Source organism: Salvia hispanica, chromosome 3 (assembly GCF_029641045.1).
Source record: "Salvia hispanica isolate PSC_SH4W2 chromosome 3, Shi_PSC_v1, whole genome shotgun sequence".
Lineage (NCBI taxonomy): Eukaryota > Viridiplantae > Streptophyta > Magnoliopsida > Lamiales > Lamiaceae > Salvia > Salvia hispanica.
Window position 1 is genome coordinate 15,785,703 of NC_142694.1, and position 18,067 is coordinate 15,803,769.

The 18,067-nt window shown below is 32.3% G+C and overlaps 1 protein-coding gene and 1 pseudogene across 1 annotated transcript; both read right to left on the reverse strand.

Annotated features, from left to right (window-relative positions):
• Window positions 1–1,549: 1,549 nt before the first annotated feature.
• LOC125213548 (ethylene-responsive transcription factor RAP2-4 pseudogene) lies at window positions 1,550–3,240 on the reverse strand (annotated as a pseudogene).
• Window positions 3,241–16,070: 12,830 nt separating this feature from the next.
• Window positions 16,071–17,453, reverse strand: LOC125210183 (major pollen allergen Lol p 11-like). Its single transcript, XM_048109754.2, has 2 exons — window positions 17,217–17,453; window positions 16,071–16,570 (listed from the first exon to the last, which is right to left on the reverse strand). Exons 1-2 carry the CDS (start codon window positions 17,365–17,367, stop codon window positions 16,245–16,247), a joined length of 477 nt encoding a protein of 158 aa, XP_047965711.1. The 5' UTR covers window positions 17,368–17,453; the 3' UTR covers window positions 16,071–16,244.
• Window positions 17,454–18,067: the final 614 nt, after the last annotated feature.

Here is an 18,067-nt window from a genome sequence, read left to right on the forward strand (position 1 = left end):
ACTTTCCATGTACTATATATGCATCCATATATTTTAACTAAATGCATAAATAAACTTATTTTTTTCTAATAAATTAATTTTTTATTGTATAAAATTTGGTCAAATAGATTTGTTAGAATATTTTACTTGTTTGTATCTTCTTATAAAGCTCCTTGAATAATGGATCGTGTTTGGAGCCTTTAACTTTAAGTAAATGCATCAATTAGTCAAATTGATAAGATGTAGCCATTAGCCAATTGGGTTTCACATTTACAAATTAAGACTAGTACCTTCTGCTTATCAGTGGCTTATTATTGCAATAATCCAGTTGTCATCCATTATAAAATGACTAAATTTGGACTTCTTCTATGAAAATCACTCATTTTCAAAAAAAATCCCATCTTAAATATCATGTACTTTTTATTATTATTATTATTATTATTATTATTATTATTATAAGTGGAACATTTTCGAAGATGAGATTTTATATAGTTCTATTTCGTATTAAGACATGTAGCTTAACATTTCTAAATTCTATCTATCTAATAACTAATGTAAAATATTAGCCAATACAAAAATGAAATATCATGAAGTAGATTGACTTAGAAACCTTGAGAAAATCTTGCCTAGAGTAAACGTAAGTGGTAAACTGCTCCTTTCAGACGGTAAAACTTTCTAGAAGCAAGACATATTTTCAAATTGGTTATAGATTATAGTAGTAAGTTTTGTCTACTATTTTTTTATAAAATTATAAAATCATTAATTATGCAAAAAGGAAAGGAAAACCGCCTCTTCAAAATTGGATTAGCCATTCCCTTTGCGACAAGGCATTGAAAATGTCAAAATAATAAACATATTTTCCACGGTTAGATAAGTGTAGTGAATGATGAAGCTCCACATGTAGCTTGACTCATTAATGTTGAATAAATTTCACAGTTGAATTTCCATCTAATTTATTAATTTTTGACATATACTCTAAGGACAACCTAACCACCATCAATTTTCAATGAGACACGAAATCTTGACTCTTTGGTTTGTGTTGTTAGGTTTGGTTTTAATGTTCAATTTATATGTATGTGTTTGGATTTGGATCAATGATTTCTAGTCATAGTGTGCAAAATCTAATGAAGTTATTTACATATTGAGATTCAAGAGCATAATCATCTATGCAAACCGGATGAACACAATAAAAGAAGTTGAAGTCAATATTTGTAAAGATAACATCACTTGTTGAGTTGTTGTATATCGATTGATGAAAAGAAGTGCTAAAATAATGTAAAACCCAACGAAATAGTCTATCGCATTGAATCAGATTTAGAACCGAAGTAGCTTCTCATGGATTGAATCAGTACCAATACATCAATTCTTACGGTCTAGTTTCTGTTTGAAATTTTTAGACCCGATTAGTTCTAGTTCGACCCTACTTTTGTGGAAGCCAATGATTTTACAACCGATTAGGATCTGGTTCAACCAAAACCGTCATTTGCCGAGCCGATAACTTCACATGAAATCTTGATCTTGTAGCCATAAGATTTGAGTAAAGATATAAGCATCTAAATGAACACTCACCTTTAACACAAGGAAGAACATATGATAGTACTATTAAAGATGGAAGATAGATATTATACAAACAAAGAGACAAGTAGTACAAGGTAGAAAACTAGAAATACAGAAGACATCTCATGATCAAGGCATGGAACAAAAAACAACCAGCTGATCAAGAGATGAGAAGAAGAGCATCCTATCTAGTATACTAAACAAAGACACTACTACTTAGGTAGTACTAGGCCATCTGCACATGTCTAAAAATCCACTGCAGATGCCACTTTCTTAACCAACAAAACAACCTCAACTAACAACCAAACAACTAAATCACAGAGACGCCCAATCAATCTCCACCGATGGGTACTTCTGCAGCAAGAAATCCTCGAATCCACCGTCGAACAACGGCTCCACAAACGTCACATCTGACTCGGGCGATGAAGACGACGACGTCTCGTCCGAGGGCGACGGAGACGATGGCGTCGCGGCCTCCACCTTCACAGCCTCGGACTGATCCGGGGCCGATCGAGCCTTTTGATCGGCGGATTTCTTCGAGCTCCCCTGTTTCGGAGGATTGGCTGCGAGATTCTCGCAGATGGCCTGGAGCTTGGCATCGACGGACGACTGGAGGGGCTTGAAATCGGAGTCCCGGGCGAGCTGGTGGCGGAGGTGCGGGAAGTTGAGGCGCGCGAACTCGCCACGGAGCTTGTAGGCGGCCTTGTCGTAGGCCAGGGCGGCGTCCTCGGCCGTGTCGAAGGTGCCGAGCCAGAGACGGGTGCGGTTCTTGGGGAGTCTGATCTCGGCCACCCATTTGCCCCAGTGGCGCTGCCTCACTCCCCGGTAGAGCTTGATCGCCTTCGAGGGAGCTCCGGTCTGCTTCATCGGGACGGGCTTCGGGCCGAGAAAGCTCGAGAACGGGCTGCTCTGCTGCAATTGGGTGAAACGGTAATTGAGCAACTGCTGCTGCTGTTGCTGCTGTTGTTGGAGGTGGAATTGAGCTTGGATTTGATAGATTTGAGATGGGGTGAGTTGATTCAAACCAACTGTGGCGTCTCTTGAAGGAATTGAGCCGAAACCAGAGTAAAGATTTGAATCGGAGGTGGAAGGAGAAGGGGAGAGAAAGAGATCTGAAGAAGAAGGGGAAGAATATGAAGAAGAAGGAGAAGGAGAAGGAGAAGAAGAAGCACTTTTCATAAAAGGCTGAAGTGCTTGCATAAGCTCTTCCCTCAACGGATCTGAGGAGAAACTGCTACAACCGTAATAATCCAGAGCTGCCGCCATCGATAATCTGAAAAACAAAGCTACAAATTTCTACAAATTAAAGAAAAAGAACCTGTTTTTAAACCAAAACCGAAAAAACAGGGGATTTTTCTACACAGGCAAATGATCAAACAGGTGGGGGACACAAAAACAAACCCTCACTGATTAGATCAGAATCACTAAAAAAATCCAAACTTTACTAAAAAGATCTCTATTCTGAAAATCACCTGGCTTTCAAAAACTGAAATTCGCCCAAATTAAGGTTTGATTTTAAAAATAAAAAACGCAAACCCTTAAATTTGAAAGACAGAGGATGACAGAAAGGGATCCAAGAAGCGGGGAGCAGTAGAAAGGGGGGGAATTAAACGAAAATGTAAAAAAAAGCACTCTTGTTTACTGATTGCCTCACTGATTTTTTTCTCTCTGTCGAAAATGGAGGTGGAGAAGGGCTTATAAAGGCGGAGGAGGCAGCGCCTTCCTCTCTCTCTCCTTCCTCATTCTCTCTGTAGCTCTGATTTTTTTATTTTTGTTTTTGTTTTTTTCAGCAGCGTGAAGATGCCTCATCCGATATTCTCGATGGCGAATTGGAAGTCGACACGTGTTGCTATCTTGGGAGCGAATGACAGGTGTGGGTTGATGTATGACACGTGGCGATGTTTCAATGGAGGGGAGCAGGTGACTTGCGGTAGTCAGTCGCATTTGGGGAAATGAATTTTGTTATGAAACTCGAGGTAAATATTCTTTTCATACTCCACAAACTAATTGGAGTAGTTTATTTTTTCTATGTTTATCATAATATTTTTTGTAATTATATTTAAAATAATTTTTTATCTCCCAATTCATTTTATAAAATTTGTACTTAAAATTATCAAGAATCCAAGATTATGTTCGTTCCGTACTTTATAATCTGTCACCATTTCACTGGTTTTAAAAAATATAATATTAGGTTGAAAAAATTTAGTGGCATTTCACTGGTTTTAAGAAATATAATATTAGGTTGAAAAAATTTAGTGGCATGTGAATTCTACTTTTGTAAATTAGTTTTATACTATTAAAATATGACTGAGATTGAGTTAGTGGAATGTGGAGTCCACTAACAAAAATGATAAAGACGAAAGAGGATAAATTTTTAGGGACAAATAAAAATAGAAATAATTAATAATTTACTCCAATTAACATATTCGTTAGAATTTGTTGGAGTCTTCCTAAAAAAAGTAGTATTACTAACAAATTTTATGTCTAAAACTAAATGCCAACATTTAGTGAGTGGATATAAATGTAGTAACTATGATTAGATGATAATTTAAAAAATTACAAATTTAAATATAGCTTGACACTTACCACCAAATCTAGACATCATCATCTTTGTTTATGATGAAATATTTTATTTGTCATTACTTTCATGTATGTATATTTCGGTAAGACTAGAGCATCAATCTATAGGAACTAATTTCCTTGCTGATTTATAAATAAATTAGTGACAACTTACCTAAAAAATTTAATTTTTGTACTTTTAAAAATTTTGGATTTTATTTTCATTTAATAGTTCATAGAAATAGGGTCCCAAAACGTGGATAGTGGGATGGGATTCCATACCTACCGTAGAGAAATCTGGACCAGTGGATGTGCTATCAACCCACATTTTCTTGGTTATGTAGGCCCCACTTCATTTATTTCGAAAAGTTTGAAATTCAAAGGCACATGAAAATCTCATTTTAACGCGGAAATCGTATAGTGTATGTTATGTGGTCAATATAAAAAGTTTCGAAAAGATTTTATATATTATCAAATAATTTAAATCATTAATGAACCATCATCAAATAATTTTGAGATTGAAATGTTACTATGGTTTGTTAATATCATCTTTATATTATTTGTTATAATATATGGAGTATTTCAACTTACGGACTGACGTTACTAACTGAACTCTCATAGTAATATCTTAATGTAAATGTAGCTCTTCTAACAAATGGAGTACTCCTATATTCTAATTAATCTCTTTTAATTAACATGACTAATATGAATGTACCATAATATCATAACATGTGTCGGTCAATCAATATGAATACGTCAAGTTCTTGTAATACATATACTTTAGTTCATTTGATTATGTCATTGTGCCTAACTCTTTTGACACGTGCTCTTCAGTATGACTAATATTTACCGTGGTATCATATCACGTGTCGGTCAATCAATATGATTACATCAAAGTTCTCGTAACACGTATATTTTAGTTAATTTGATTATGTCATTGTGCCTAGCTCTCTTGACACGTACCCTTCAATTAATACGACGGTAGTTAGCACAATAATTTAAACCTTATCATGAATTAATAGTTAGTCACTTCTTCATGACATAAACTCTAATTATTTATTATATTAGTTTTCATATTAAAAATGAGTTTTAATAACTTTTGATATGGATATATAAACGTAATATTACAGATAAATAGCAAAATATATAATTTTAGTTTTATCTAACACTCGTCAGTCATCAATGCTACTTACTCAATGGAACTACCCGATTCGGCCGACACAAGATTAAAGCTCCTAATTTTTATAATTATCCTCGCCAAATCACCACCTAATTTTCAATTTGTCTACTCTAATCGGTTTTAAATTATGGACATAGGATAAACATTTTTCCCCACAAAAAGTTTATAACAGAAAATGATAGCATGTTAATTATTTCTTGACGATAGACATGTGACAATGAAGACAAAGTAGGTGGACCCCGCCACTTTAACTAAAAATTTAATTCTATCATTATTGTCTCATCTCTTTAGCCTTTGCAAGTAAATAAATAAGAGGATATATCCAACTTAATACGCGAAATTTAGTTCATTCCAAATAAGATGATCCCTCTCGGTACGAGATTTTATATAATTTTATTTTATATATTAAATAAAGAGAATAAAATAAAAGAGAAAAAATAAAATAAAAATAAATATGTTTACATTTTTAATTTAATTGGAACAAATAAAAAAGAAAGTGAGTCATTTTCAGTAGACTGGGGAGTACTAAGTAGGATTCAAATTCATTATCCATGTCACAAATTTTTTTTAAGTGGTTAATTCTCTATAAAATTACACTTGAGTAATGATTTGCCTTGAATTTTCCATTATTTTTTATTGAAAGTTGTACTTCTTCCGTCCCCCAAATTTTGACACGGTTTGACCCGGTACAGATTTAAAAAAATATAATTGAAAGTGAGTTGAAAAAGTTGGTGGGACGTGGATCCTACTTTTAAAATATTAGTTTTATAATAAAACGTGAGTATGAATGAGTTAGTGGAATATGAGGTCCACTACCAAAAATGATAAAAAGTGAAGTGTGTCAAAATTTGTGGGACGGAGGGATAAATTTTTACAAATTCTCAATTGTTATAACCTTAGCAAATTCGATATCGAATCGGTACTTGTACAATATTGATGATGTCGATAAATATTGATATATATTTGTATTAATGTGATGACCTATACAACTAAACAACATCATTTTTAACTTCATAAATTGAAATATAAAAAAGATCTGTCAAATGGAACAGATGAGAATTTTTGAATTTTCAAGATTTGTTATTCAAATTTCAAAAAATGGGAAATAAATCAGAATTTGTTCAAACTTCATAATTATACCGACAATTAACTCGATTTATAGTATACAATAATTGAAACATTACATAAGTGCCCCAAAACTGAATTATTTTACAAAATAGACACTTCCAGTGATTAATTAGCTGGCAAATACATTCAATGATTTGAATTTATTTCACGTTACACTTAGGCAAAAAAAAGTCAAATTTGTGAGGGAGAAGTAAGTAGAAAAATAATGAAATATAGTTGAGAGATGATAATGTAGGTGTGGAAGACAATCCCTCGTCAATTGCGGCTGCGAAAGGGAGTTTTATAACACATTGATTGTATTACTAAATTATTTGGAGTATACTTTTCTTTTCTTTTCTTTTTTTATAAGTAGAACAATACTTATAGATATTTTGAAAGGCCAATTTCGACTCTTTTTTATTCCTTTCGTCCTTCAAAAATAAATAAACTTATTAATATTATTGTATATATTTTAATATACCATTGGTAAAATAAAAGAAAAATTAAAAAAAAAGAAAAGAAAAGAAAAAGATAATGAAGGTAGTGCTAGTGAATTATAGAGTACACATTATTAGTGAGATGTAATCGGTTATCATGTTTTAACTTAGTCTAATTTTAGAGAATAATTCAAAATGGTGAAATTATTTTTTTCGGACAAAGAGAGTAATATAAAGAAATGTTATTTTGTTTTGGAACTAGATTGATCATTAAACCTTTTTAAAGGCCACAATTTGAATTATATTAGTACTCTTATAATTCATTTTTAAATAATTTAAAATCAATGCAACAAATCTTACTCAAACAACCTAATCCTCCGCATTCATCCAAACAATGAGAAAGATCGTCATCAACGGTAGATAGACGAACTCGATTACAAAAGAACTTTTCTTTTATAAAAATCGAATTTAATAGAATTTTCTAATTTTACAGGTCAGTATGGAGTCAGTTATTCAGCTCGATTCGACCAGGACCCGCCCCTGCATCCAAGAGCTAACACATGTTTCTACCTATCATTATATTACTAGAAGATAATTGTTTTTCTTATAAAAAAAAATTAAAGGTTCAATAATTGAATAAGGAGAAATAAAAAGAGTGGCAAAAGTCAAAAGTTGGAATGGGATTAGCAAATAAAAAGAGTGGCGCATGCGTCGGATCGTAAGTTGCGTGAGAGCGAAGCCGGTAAAAGTAGGGCCCACTCTGACGTGGAGCTCACTTATACGACAAGCGATTGTGGGACCCACTTTCGCCGTTATTCTACTTGCATGCTTACCCAGATTTTCTTTTTGGGCGTTTCAACAAAAATATAGAGTTTCCTTTTGTTTTCTTCTACCAATTTTTATTCTTAAAACTTTCTAGACTAGCTACTTCAAATCAAACTCTAAACTCTAAATTCAAATTCAAATGATGTAATTATTAAATAGTTATTTAATTTTAATTTAGTATATACGTTTAAATTTGAGTCATCTTTATAATTTACTTTACTAAAAATTCGTGTTATTTTTATATTAATTAAAATTCGAGCTATTTTTACAACGTATATTGAACGTTCTTTCTATTATTATTATTATGAAGTTATAAATAAAATCCGATACTGATTTTTGAGATTTTGTATACCACACATATCTCAAGTGGTATAATTAATTAGTAGTAAGTATATTTAGTTGAATACATTCTATCAAAAATGGATTGCATATTAGTATAAATATTTTAATAAATTAGGGGTATAATAACTTGACAATGAAATATATTTCGTCCATGAAAATAATCATTCTAATAGGTGACGCAAGTTTTATTGTAATATTAATAAAGTAAAAAAAAATTAGAGAAAAAATATGAATGGAGAATTATTAACGAAAAAATGAGATCTATCTCATTACATAGATGAACCGACAATAAACAGATAAATTTGATGGATCGACCCAAATGGAGAATCAATACTCCCACCGTCCCTCAAAGAGTATAAACTTTGGATTCGGCATGAATTTTAATGCATTATGGTAAAGTAAGAGAAAAAAAGATGGAGAAAGTTTTTTAAGTAATGTTAGTGGAGAATGAATCTCACTTTATTAGAGAGAAGAGATTTTTTAAAATTGGAATGTTCATATTCATTTGGGACGGACCAAAAAGAAAATAGTGCATATCCTTCGGGGACCTGGGGATTGTTATTTTTTGGTTGACGAAAGAAGCAGCACTACATATTAGAACAGTAATTTACAAACTTGAAAATCAGTGTTATATAGTAAACATCACTAAGTTCATGGAATACAATTTGACTATATATGTATCAATCTTTATTGGTGTGCTCTCAAAATATTGTATCATTTTCAAAGATGCTTAGAGATTAAATCAAAACTTCCTACATTTAGTTTGAAAATATTACCTCCCCTTTTAAAAAAACATTTCAGGCCAGCTTATAAATTTGTACTTGACCCACTATAAAGTATATCTTGCAGAATTTATAACACACTTTATTTAGAAAACTTTTTATCATGTTTACTTGAAGTTCATACAATTAGTCCATTATGCCAAATTCTTAGCTGATTCCTTAATTATCATTTTAAAAAAAAATTTATCTTGTCCCTACCAGCTTTCCAAATAGTGGATGGATGTAATATGTTGTCTCAATACTCCTACCAGCTTTCCAAATAGTTGATTTAATCAAGCCTTTAAATTAGATCTCATCTGTGAAAAGGTAAAAGTAATTAGAATCAAAGATAAAAAATGAACTGTCTAGCTAATTTAGATCAAATGCACCTGGAGTATTATTTATTAGATATATTAAATGAACAAGTTAATTTTTTATAATGTATAGTATTACTTACATTATGGGCCACGTACATATGAAATTATAGAAAAATGAGGGGATCCATGTGCCTATTTCATTGAAATTTGAGTTTAAGAATTAAGTTAATAATGTCAAACAAGAAAACAATTTGTTAGGTGGTGATAAGTTGGCATGTGAAGCTATCACGTGATTCACCTTAAAAATGTCATATCAGATCACGTGCATTTTGGTATTTTTCATGCACAACAACAAAAGATCTGGACATTATATCAATATTATTATTAATATTATTATACTATATTAATATTGATATTCGGAAAATTAGTCTATGTTAATGATTGTTATACATTTTTCACTTCTTCAATATTATCAAATAATGTGTGCACACAAACTGTTTCAATAATTTTATTAAAAATGTTGAATTAATAATTCTAAAACAATTCTGCTAGGGGCATAATTCACGAGCCGATTTTTGGTTGTCCTATTATAAGTAATTAATTTCTCTTTTTAGTGAAATTTGTTTTATTTAATCTCTCTTGTTTTATTCTTTTTTATCTTTCAATTTTATTATTTCTCTATTCAGCTCAATAAATATCATTTTATTATATTTTGTATTGAAACGAAATTGACTAAGTACTTAATATAAGACGGAGAGAGTATACTGAACTGTCCAATATAACTAAACAATAAGCGAAAAGAGCCAAACCAACACTATTAATTAGCAACAAGATGCGAATTAGTTTACCCAATTCTTAATTAGAATTTAGAAATATTGTACCAAATCAGTGTGCGCAATGTTAAACCATCCATTGTATCAACACAGTACGTTAGTTATATTTTAATCTTCAATCTTATTTTATTAACAAAATCTATTATTGTAATACTACATATAAGCTTCCCAAGAATATATATTCATAAAATCAAATAACGTTACAATTTGGTTCACATATATTCCTAAAATTCCAAAGCCGTCTTACACACGCGAGTCGGGCATGTTTTGCATCTTTGCGAGCATCGGGCCTAACACGAAATCCTGTTGGGCCTCAAATGTCTTGGTCCCGAATTGGACCAACCGGTCATACCGATCATGATCGATGAGCAAAGGAATCAATGTTCAAAACAAAGACTTAGTTTAGCAAGAATAAGAAAACACAACACCTTAAATCAAAAGAGGCAAGCTAAGAGGCAACATAGAGAAGACCAAGAAGTGCACCCTACAAACAAAATAAGAAAACCGGAAACAAAACAGTTATCAACCAAAACCATCAATAAAAAAAGTTAACCGGGAAGTAAGACTCGCTACATTGTACCTTTGTATTCACCAAAATTGTTTCTCCGTTTATGCTCCACCCATCTACAAACATCTTCATGTTTGATAGGTTTTTTATTTCAACCAACAATAACTTAACATGTTCTTGCCAGTGAATTAATAGGTCGTGACTTATTCTACCTCTTCTTTTAAACGACGATCGAATATTTATTCTAATAATTCTATCTTTTAACTCTTAACCCCTACTTTCTTAGTAAATGCTTGGATTGGAGGACGTTCTAAATAGGTAAATAACTTTTAGAATGAAGAAATAGTCTCGTTTTTTTCATTTTGAATTGTCCATCAAAATTAGTTCTATCTCTTTTATAATATTTTTAAAAAATATCTAATGAAATAAGTCATTTTTCCTCTCCTATCTCTCTTATATACGTAACCGTTTTTCCTCTCTATCTCTCTTAATATTTCTACATTATCATCACTGGCGGAGCCAGGGTGGGGCCAGGGGGGCCCTTGGGCCCCTCACCCTTTTTTAATTTACTATGTATATTATATGTATACCTCAATGGAAACTTGATGCTACAACCCAGTTGGCATAAAGAGTGACTAGCAACCAAATGAATTCAAGTTCGAATCCCAAGTCCTTGTTTTTAATATTTTATTTTTCTGCGTCCTTGGATTTTCTCTTAAATTTCATTTATTCTCTATTTGGATTTTCTAATATTTGTAGTTTTATTTATTTTCTCTAGTTATAGCTAATAATTTTGTATAAATAATTATATTTTGTACTCTTTCATAATTTAAGAATAGAAATTATTTCTTTAATCTCATAAACATGTAAATGTGTCAAATAATATTATTTTAAAATCTAGAATAGAAAATAATTCTTTAATCATATAAATAAAGGAGATACTAATATTAGCAATAACAATTTCAATAGTATGCTATTTATTATAAAAAATTTATTATTAATTATTTTGATGTTAATTGTCATTGTATCTCTAGTTTCTACTATTCGACTTCTATTTATTTATCTCATTATCCATTTTTACATGCAACTCTATGTTATTTATGTTTAAGTTTTTTCCGTGTTGTTGACAATAAAAGCACTCAACAAATTAAACACTAGTACAATAGTAATTTGGCCCCCCCAGGATTAAAACTCTGGCTCTGCCACTTATTATCATTATTTAAAAACATGACTTCGCCAATAATTTATCCAACTATTCAAATGAACAAATTAGTCGGTATAGAAAACAAATATTTGGTAAATAAATGCTCGAAAGTGCGCCATTATAATCAAATTAACTAACCATTATCTCCTTCTAATGATGATGATATTGATGTGACCTACTATATGCATTTCTTTTAACTTTCGTTTACAGCCTTTCATTTAAAATTCAAATCAAATACCGTCTTTCTATGGATTATGAACAATGTTTATATCTTTAGTAAAGAATATGAGGCCACAGCCATCAGATTGGATATGCATTATCTAATTCGTGGTTGTTATTTGAGCTGAAACACATATTTATTTTTGCAAGAATATATATAGTAGTAGTAGTAGTATTAATTAAAGATCGTGTACCCTTTTCAGTTCAACGGGTAGTACTATTTAAACATAGCAAGTTTAATATTGCAAGAATAAGTTATTAAGTTTATAGAAAGTGGGACTGAAAATTCACTAGAGGAGCTTAAAAGATGCTTCATTTAAGAGTTTATAAAGTTTAATTGTGAATTTTAAATAAGATGTGGTGGATTCTAAGACATTTGGCCTCATGTATTAACTAGTTGGTCAACACACACACAAAACATCAATACAAAATTAAAATAACTATTAACAATGATCAAGTAATTTATAGGTGTTTTGTAAATATATAAACGATGATATATACACACATAAAACTATACCAAGTTCTAGTCAAGTGTGTGCTAACTAGGAAATAGATTGCAAAATAAAGAGTGTGGGCTTCTTGAATAATACTATTATATCTCATGGCATATAGTAGGAAAAAGCCATTGCAATGAGCCTGGTGAATTTAATTTAACAATTGATTATGATGTTAATCAATCAAGTAAACGATATTAATTAGTATTATCTTGTTGGTAAACAACACCAAATACCTAGCTTTGGTCTCCACCAACAATAATACTAACAAATAAAAGATGACAAGTCAAACAATATAAAGGGTTTAAGTAGCTGAATTTATATCACACATGCACCTTAGAGGACGGGTTAGACTTAAAATTCTAATATCTTCCCACGTCGGCTTGGTGATGATCCTAGCTTCTCTATATAAGTGTGGATAACCCTCCCCCTTATGAGGCCTTTTAAGGAGTGAGTGGCCAATTTCTAATATGGTATCAGAGCAGGGCCCAAGTCGATGATGGTTTATCTCTTTATCTCTTCTCTTGCCTACCCACGTGATGGAAGTCCGATGTGTCATTCCGGCCCACACGTGAGGGGGCGTGTTAAAATTCTAATATCTTGTCCCACATCGGCTTGGTGATGATCCTAGCTTCTCTATATAAGTGTGGATAACCCTCCCCCTTATGAGGCCTTTTAAGGGGTGAGTGTTATACTTTGTTATCAATCAATATAAATTGTTAACTTTTGCCTATTTTAAATTGTCAGAGAAAAAAACATCATGGTGATATATATTTAAAGCATCATAAACCAAATTATAAAATACTACTAGTATAACTTAATGTCAAAACTAAGCACTTAAAATGCTCCAAACCATGCCAAATGGTGAGATGGTGAGCTAAAATGGGAAATATGAAACTTAACAAGTCACATATAGCTACGATTTCTCTAGCAAAACGCATAAATGTCAAAAGCAAATTAATAACTAGAAAGACAATGAAGGGTTCCAAACATAGAACCAAAATCAACGCAAAATCTTCGTCATTATCCAAACTTACGTGACAATCAATCCCTACACACATAGCGAAAAAGTGAAGCCAATACACCAATATTAATGTTCTCAACGCATTCCATTCCTTTCCGTTCTCATTCGATTCCTAACATAGCTCAAACTTTCGATCACTTATCGTGGCGAGAAAAAAAATTTGGGCACTAATTCATATATAGTCCAATTACAAATACGCAAGAATAAGCATTTTTTCGTTCTCAACAGTGAGATAAGTTCTAACATATGCAGTAATTCTGACCATCCATTGTATAAAGAATCACAAATCAAACTTAGTATTTTCTAAAAGGATGAGTTATAATTAATCCATAGATAATAAAAAGTCAGACTAGGGAAACTATTCTATATGCTGATAATGGACAATATATAATGAATTATGGGGTAAAAAGTCAACCTGTGTGGATCAGACCTATTCCATTATTTCAAACGGATAAGTTAGTAAAGATAGCACTTCACAAATAAAAGGAAGCACCACAACTATATTTTTATTCAAAATAATACTTTTTCAATCTAGCCTAAAACTCAATGCCTAATCAAATTGAGTACATGAAGCTGGTGAGAAGAGCATCAGATGTGACAAATGGACTCTTTCTCATATCTCCACTTAATTAGTTTTATTTGTATAGTCAGCGACGGATCCAGCATGCCGGCGCCGGATCCTGTAACCCCGCCATGGCTGCTCCACCTCTAGAAAGAAATGTGTATTAAGAAGACATGGAATATGACTGGAATATCAAAAAACAAGGTAAGGAAAATTGATAAAAGGCTATAAAAGTAGACAGCCTAGCACGCTTTTCTATGTTCATAGGCCAATTTACTACTAATAAAACTATATTTGTACTCACTATTCACTGAAAAAATATGATCCTAATAGATTATAAAGAAGGGTGATCAAACAATGAAAATTAAGAGTACAACAAATTCAAAAATTAGTCTAATTTGGGATAAAATTTTGATTGAATTTAACAACTTAATGCTTATAACTTCATATAAGTAACACTGAATTCAGAAAATTAAATATATCTAAATATGCACTTTTTAAAATTAATTAGATGATCAATCGTTTATGCTAAATATGCACTTTTTAAAATTAATTAGATTATCAATGGCTTAGAGATGGGTTGTATTTTGTGATTTATGATAGTGTGAATTTGAGAATTGGGATATAAGATTGGAAAATGATGGCATATAAAATTAAATATTATTTCCTTTGTTTCTCAAAGTAGAACATATTTGTCATCCTTAAAATTGGCCGATTCTATTTAAAGAAATTTTTTTATCGATAATAAGGTGAGTTTTATTCTCAACTAACAATATTTCAATAATTTTTTCAATAACATTTTCTTTCTATCTTTTTCTTATTTTACCAATCGTACATTAAAAAAACGTGCCATTTTAATGTTGTCTATTTAGGGACGAAGGAAGTATTATTTTTATAAAAAATTCAGCTCCGACTTACTTAAATTTCTGGATCCGTCACTGTGTATAGTTACCTTCTTTTTATTTCTTTATATAGTAAAGTTATTAAAGTGACCCATGAACCTGAAAATGCGAATTAATTGTGACACTCTTTTCTTTTCGAATCCTGCTGATTTATATTATTTGAATTATTTCTAAAGTTATAGAGTTGAGGCCCAAGCTTTAGTGGGTCAGTTGAGGCAGTGGATCAGGCCTTAGTTGGGCTAGTTGAATTTCAGTTGGGCCTCAAGTTTTTTCATAATTAAGATGGGGCTTCATGTTTGTTGAAACATAAAAACATGGAGTATCTATCTAGCATCATAAAAATAAATAATTGACACTCATGAAAAGTTATACATTGGACATGTAAATGGATTATACACTTAACATTCAACCGTATTTGCTCAAAATTATGATCCAAGTCATGTAATTAAACAGTAAAATATACTCCCTCCACCCCATAAAAATATGTGCACTTTCTATTTTTGTCCATCCCCCAAAAATACGTGCATTCCATTTTTGAAAAGTTAATATCAGTTTAATAATGTAGTCCCACTATCCACTAACACTACTTTAACTATCATTCTCTTACTTTTTCTCCATCTCAATTTCTTACTTTATCAATTTTTTCTTAATTCTCCTGTTGTCCTGAATGCACATATTTTTTTAGGACGGAGGGAGTGTGCATTTTGTCCCCTAACTTGGCTACTACCATCCATGCCCACAATAGCAGATTCTGAAAAAATGGAACCCGTGGGTCATCGAATGAAGAATGCCATCGCCGACGTTAGATGGTAGAGAAGACGCGCCAACTGTCACTAGCAACGGATTGCGAACAAATATCAAAATTGTATCTGGTGATGAGGTGAAGACGTGCAATATGGGATAGGCTAAAATGACCCAAAATATGCACATGTAAATGTGAAACACATTTAGTGCGTGTGAGTTGGCCAGTCAATAGAGTGGTAATGCCCGATACCAAAGCTCTCAATATATATATATATATATCCATCGTGACATGACCTATAAATTTATATTCATTTACCCATAAAAAAATGTGACGCATTTTCATTTCTTTGGATTCTTTTAGCTCTTCAACTTTAAAATGAAATGTGAAATTGTATACTCCTAAATTTTTATAGTTTATGAATTTTTCTCATAATATCTTATACAATTGCAATGCAACTGATAGGCAAGTGGAGATATATTGATCCAAACGATGAAAGAATATGATAAGATTATAACTATTCAAATGAGGCAAGACCACTTTAATAAACAAATCCATAGTAGTTCTGTGGAGGCCACAAATACAGTGACAACATATACTCTACTAAATTAAATATGAGAAAACAATACCATACAGATTGTCAGATTTTAACATAATAATATAATGCTAAAATACAAAAACCAAGTTGTTTCTTACTCCTCAGATTCCTGGTACTGCTGGAGGATCTGAGTGCAGCTAGCCAGGGGCGTTCTCTTGACGAACCCTAGGGCGTTGGCGTAGCGAGTGCGCGAGTTCATGCCGTTGTTGTTGGTGAGGATGACACGAGCGCGGTCACGGCCTGCATCAGGTGAGTTGCATTCGGGGTCGGGGCTGCTCACAAGCACGGTGTCGCAGAAGTCATCTGCACGGTCGCTCTCCACCAGCATCTTGTATTTTCCAGCTGAGTTAGTCACCGCCTCTTTCGTGTATGTGAGCTCGGAGTTTGCCCTAGCCCTGCATTCCAGTCTCACAACAGCATCTGCCAACAACAACCAGATTGATCAATTGAATAGTTAGAGGATTAAATCATCAAAAACAAGCTCAAAATCGTTCAATCCTCTGTATCAGGATACACAGTCAAGGCGTTGAGAATTGTAAATGGCTAAAATCGGATGCTTTCGCAGAAGTATTCGAGAAATTGTGGCTTATTTATGCAGTATATATAAGCTGTCAATTGCTTCTATCAGATCATAATCCAGTCAAGCATTTTGTCAAACAGTTGGGTTGCAATTATGAGTGACAAATTTTACAGCTCATCAAACCAAAAAATGAATCAATGTCGTTAATTATATGCAAAATCACTATAATGAACACACTAACTAATCAACACTCAAAAGAAAATCGAAAACTAGGGTTACTTCACTTCAAATTTGAGCTCAATTTCTTCAATCCACTCAGATCGACGGAAACCTTAAACTCTATACACTCTCACACTCAATTCTAACAAATCGCATAGTAGATCCACTACTTAAACACAGAATTAAACACACATCCGTATGAATTCGCAAAAAATACACAGTAAATCGGAAATGCAGTTAACCTGGGCTCATCCACACACCACACAATTCTTAGATCTAGAAAATTGCGGATCTAAAAACAGAATTGAGAGAGAGAGAGATGATTACTGGAAAGGTATTTGGAGGCGGAAGTCTCGTAGCCGCAGCGGCAGGTGTCGCAGTAAACAGAGCCCTGCAGCAGGAATGAGTCGCTAGCGAAATGACCAGCTGAAGCGGATGCAACAAAAGCAGCGAGGAGAAGGAGGAGGATTTTCACCATTGTTGTTTTTTTGAGGTGAGAGAGAGAGGTTTTGGTGTGAGAAAAAGGAATGGAGTGAGGGAAAGGGAGAGAGTGAATTATAATGAGAGAAGCGTGTAATGGGGTGTCTCACAGCAAACGATCACATGGAAAAGCAAAAGGGAAAAGCGCGTTTCTCTCTCTCTCTCTCTTATCTACTGATTTCGGTGGGGGGTGGGACCCACTTGCATGCCCAACTAAATCGCCGCAGTTAATTACGCGGGGAGTTGAGAGGGAAGCTATTTGTAATTGTTAGATTAATGAATTCATTTGTTTAATTAAGGCTACTGTTATTTAAATTGGTTTAATGCTAAGCTATGACTTATATTAATACATAGATTTGGACAGCACGGGTGAGAAAAAAAAATTGAAAACCGAATATTCAAATCAAAACAAATTGATATTTGGTTCGGTTTTTTCGATTTTTTGATTTGGTTTGGTTTTGAAAATATAAAAATTTTGGTTTTTCGGTTCGGTTCAATTTGGGCAAAAAAAAATTGAAAAATCACATGAAAGAATTATATTTTAAATATAATATATATATTCTTTTAATATAATCTATATAATATGTATTATAAATATTCTTTTAATATAATCTATATAATATGTATTATAAATATTCTATTAATTTTATATTTTATATTTTATAGATATATATTCTACTATATAAAATAAAATATAA

Coding starts and splice junctions, on each gene's coding strand:
- LOC125210183 (XM_048109754.2), bottom strand. CDS start 17,367: ATGGTGAAAATCCTCCTCCTTCTCCTCGCTGCTTTTGTTGCATCCGCT. Junction 16,571..17,216: donor CGCCTCCAAATACCTTTCCA/GTAATCATCTCT, acceptor TGTTGTTGGCAG/ATGCTGTTGTGAGACTGGAA.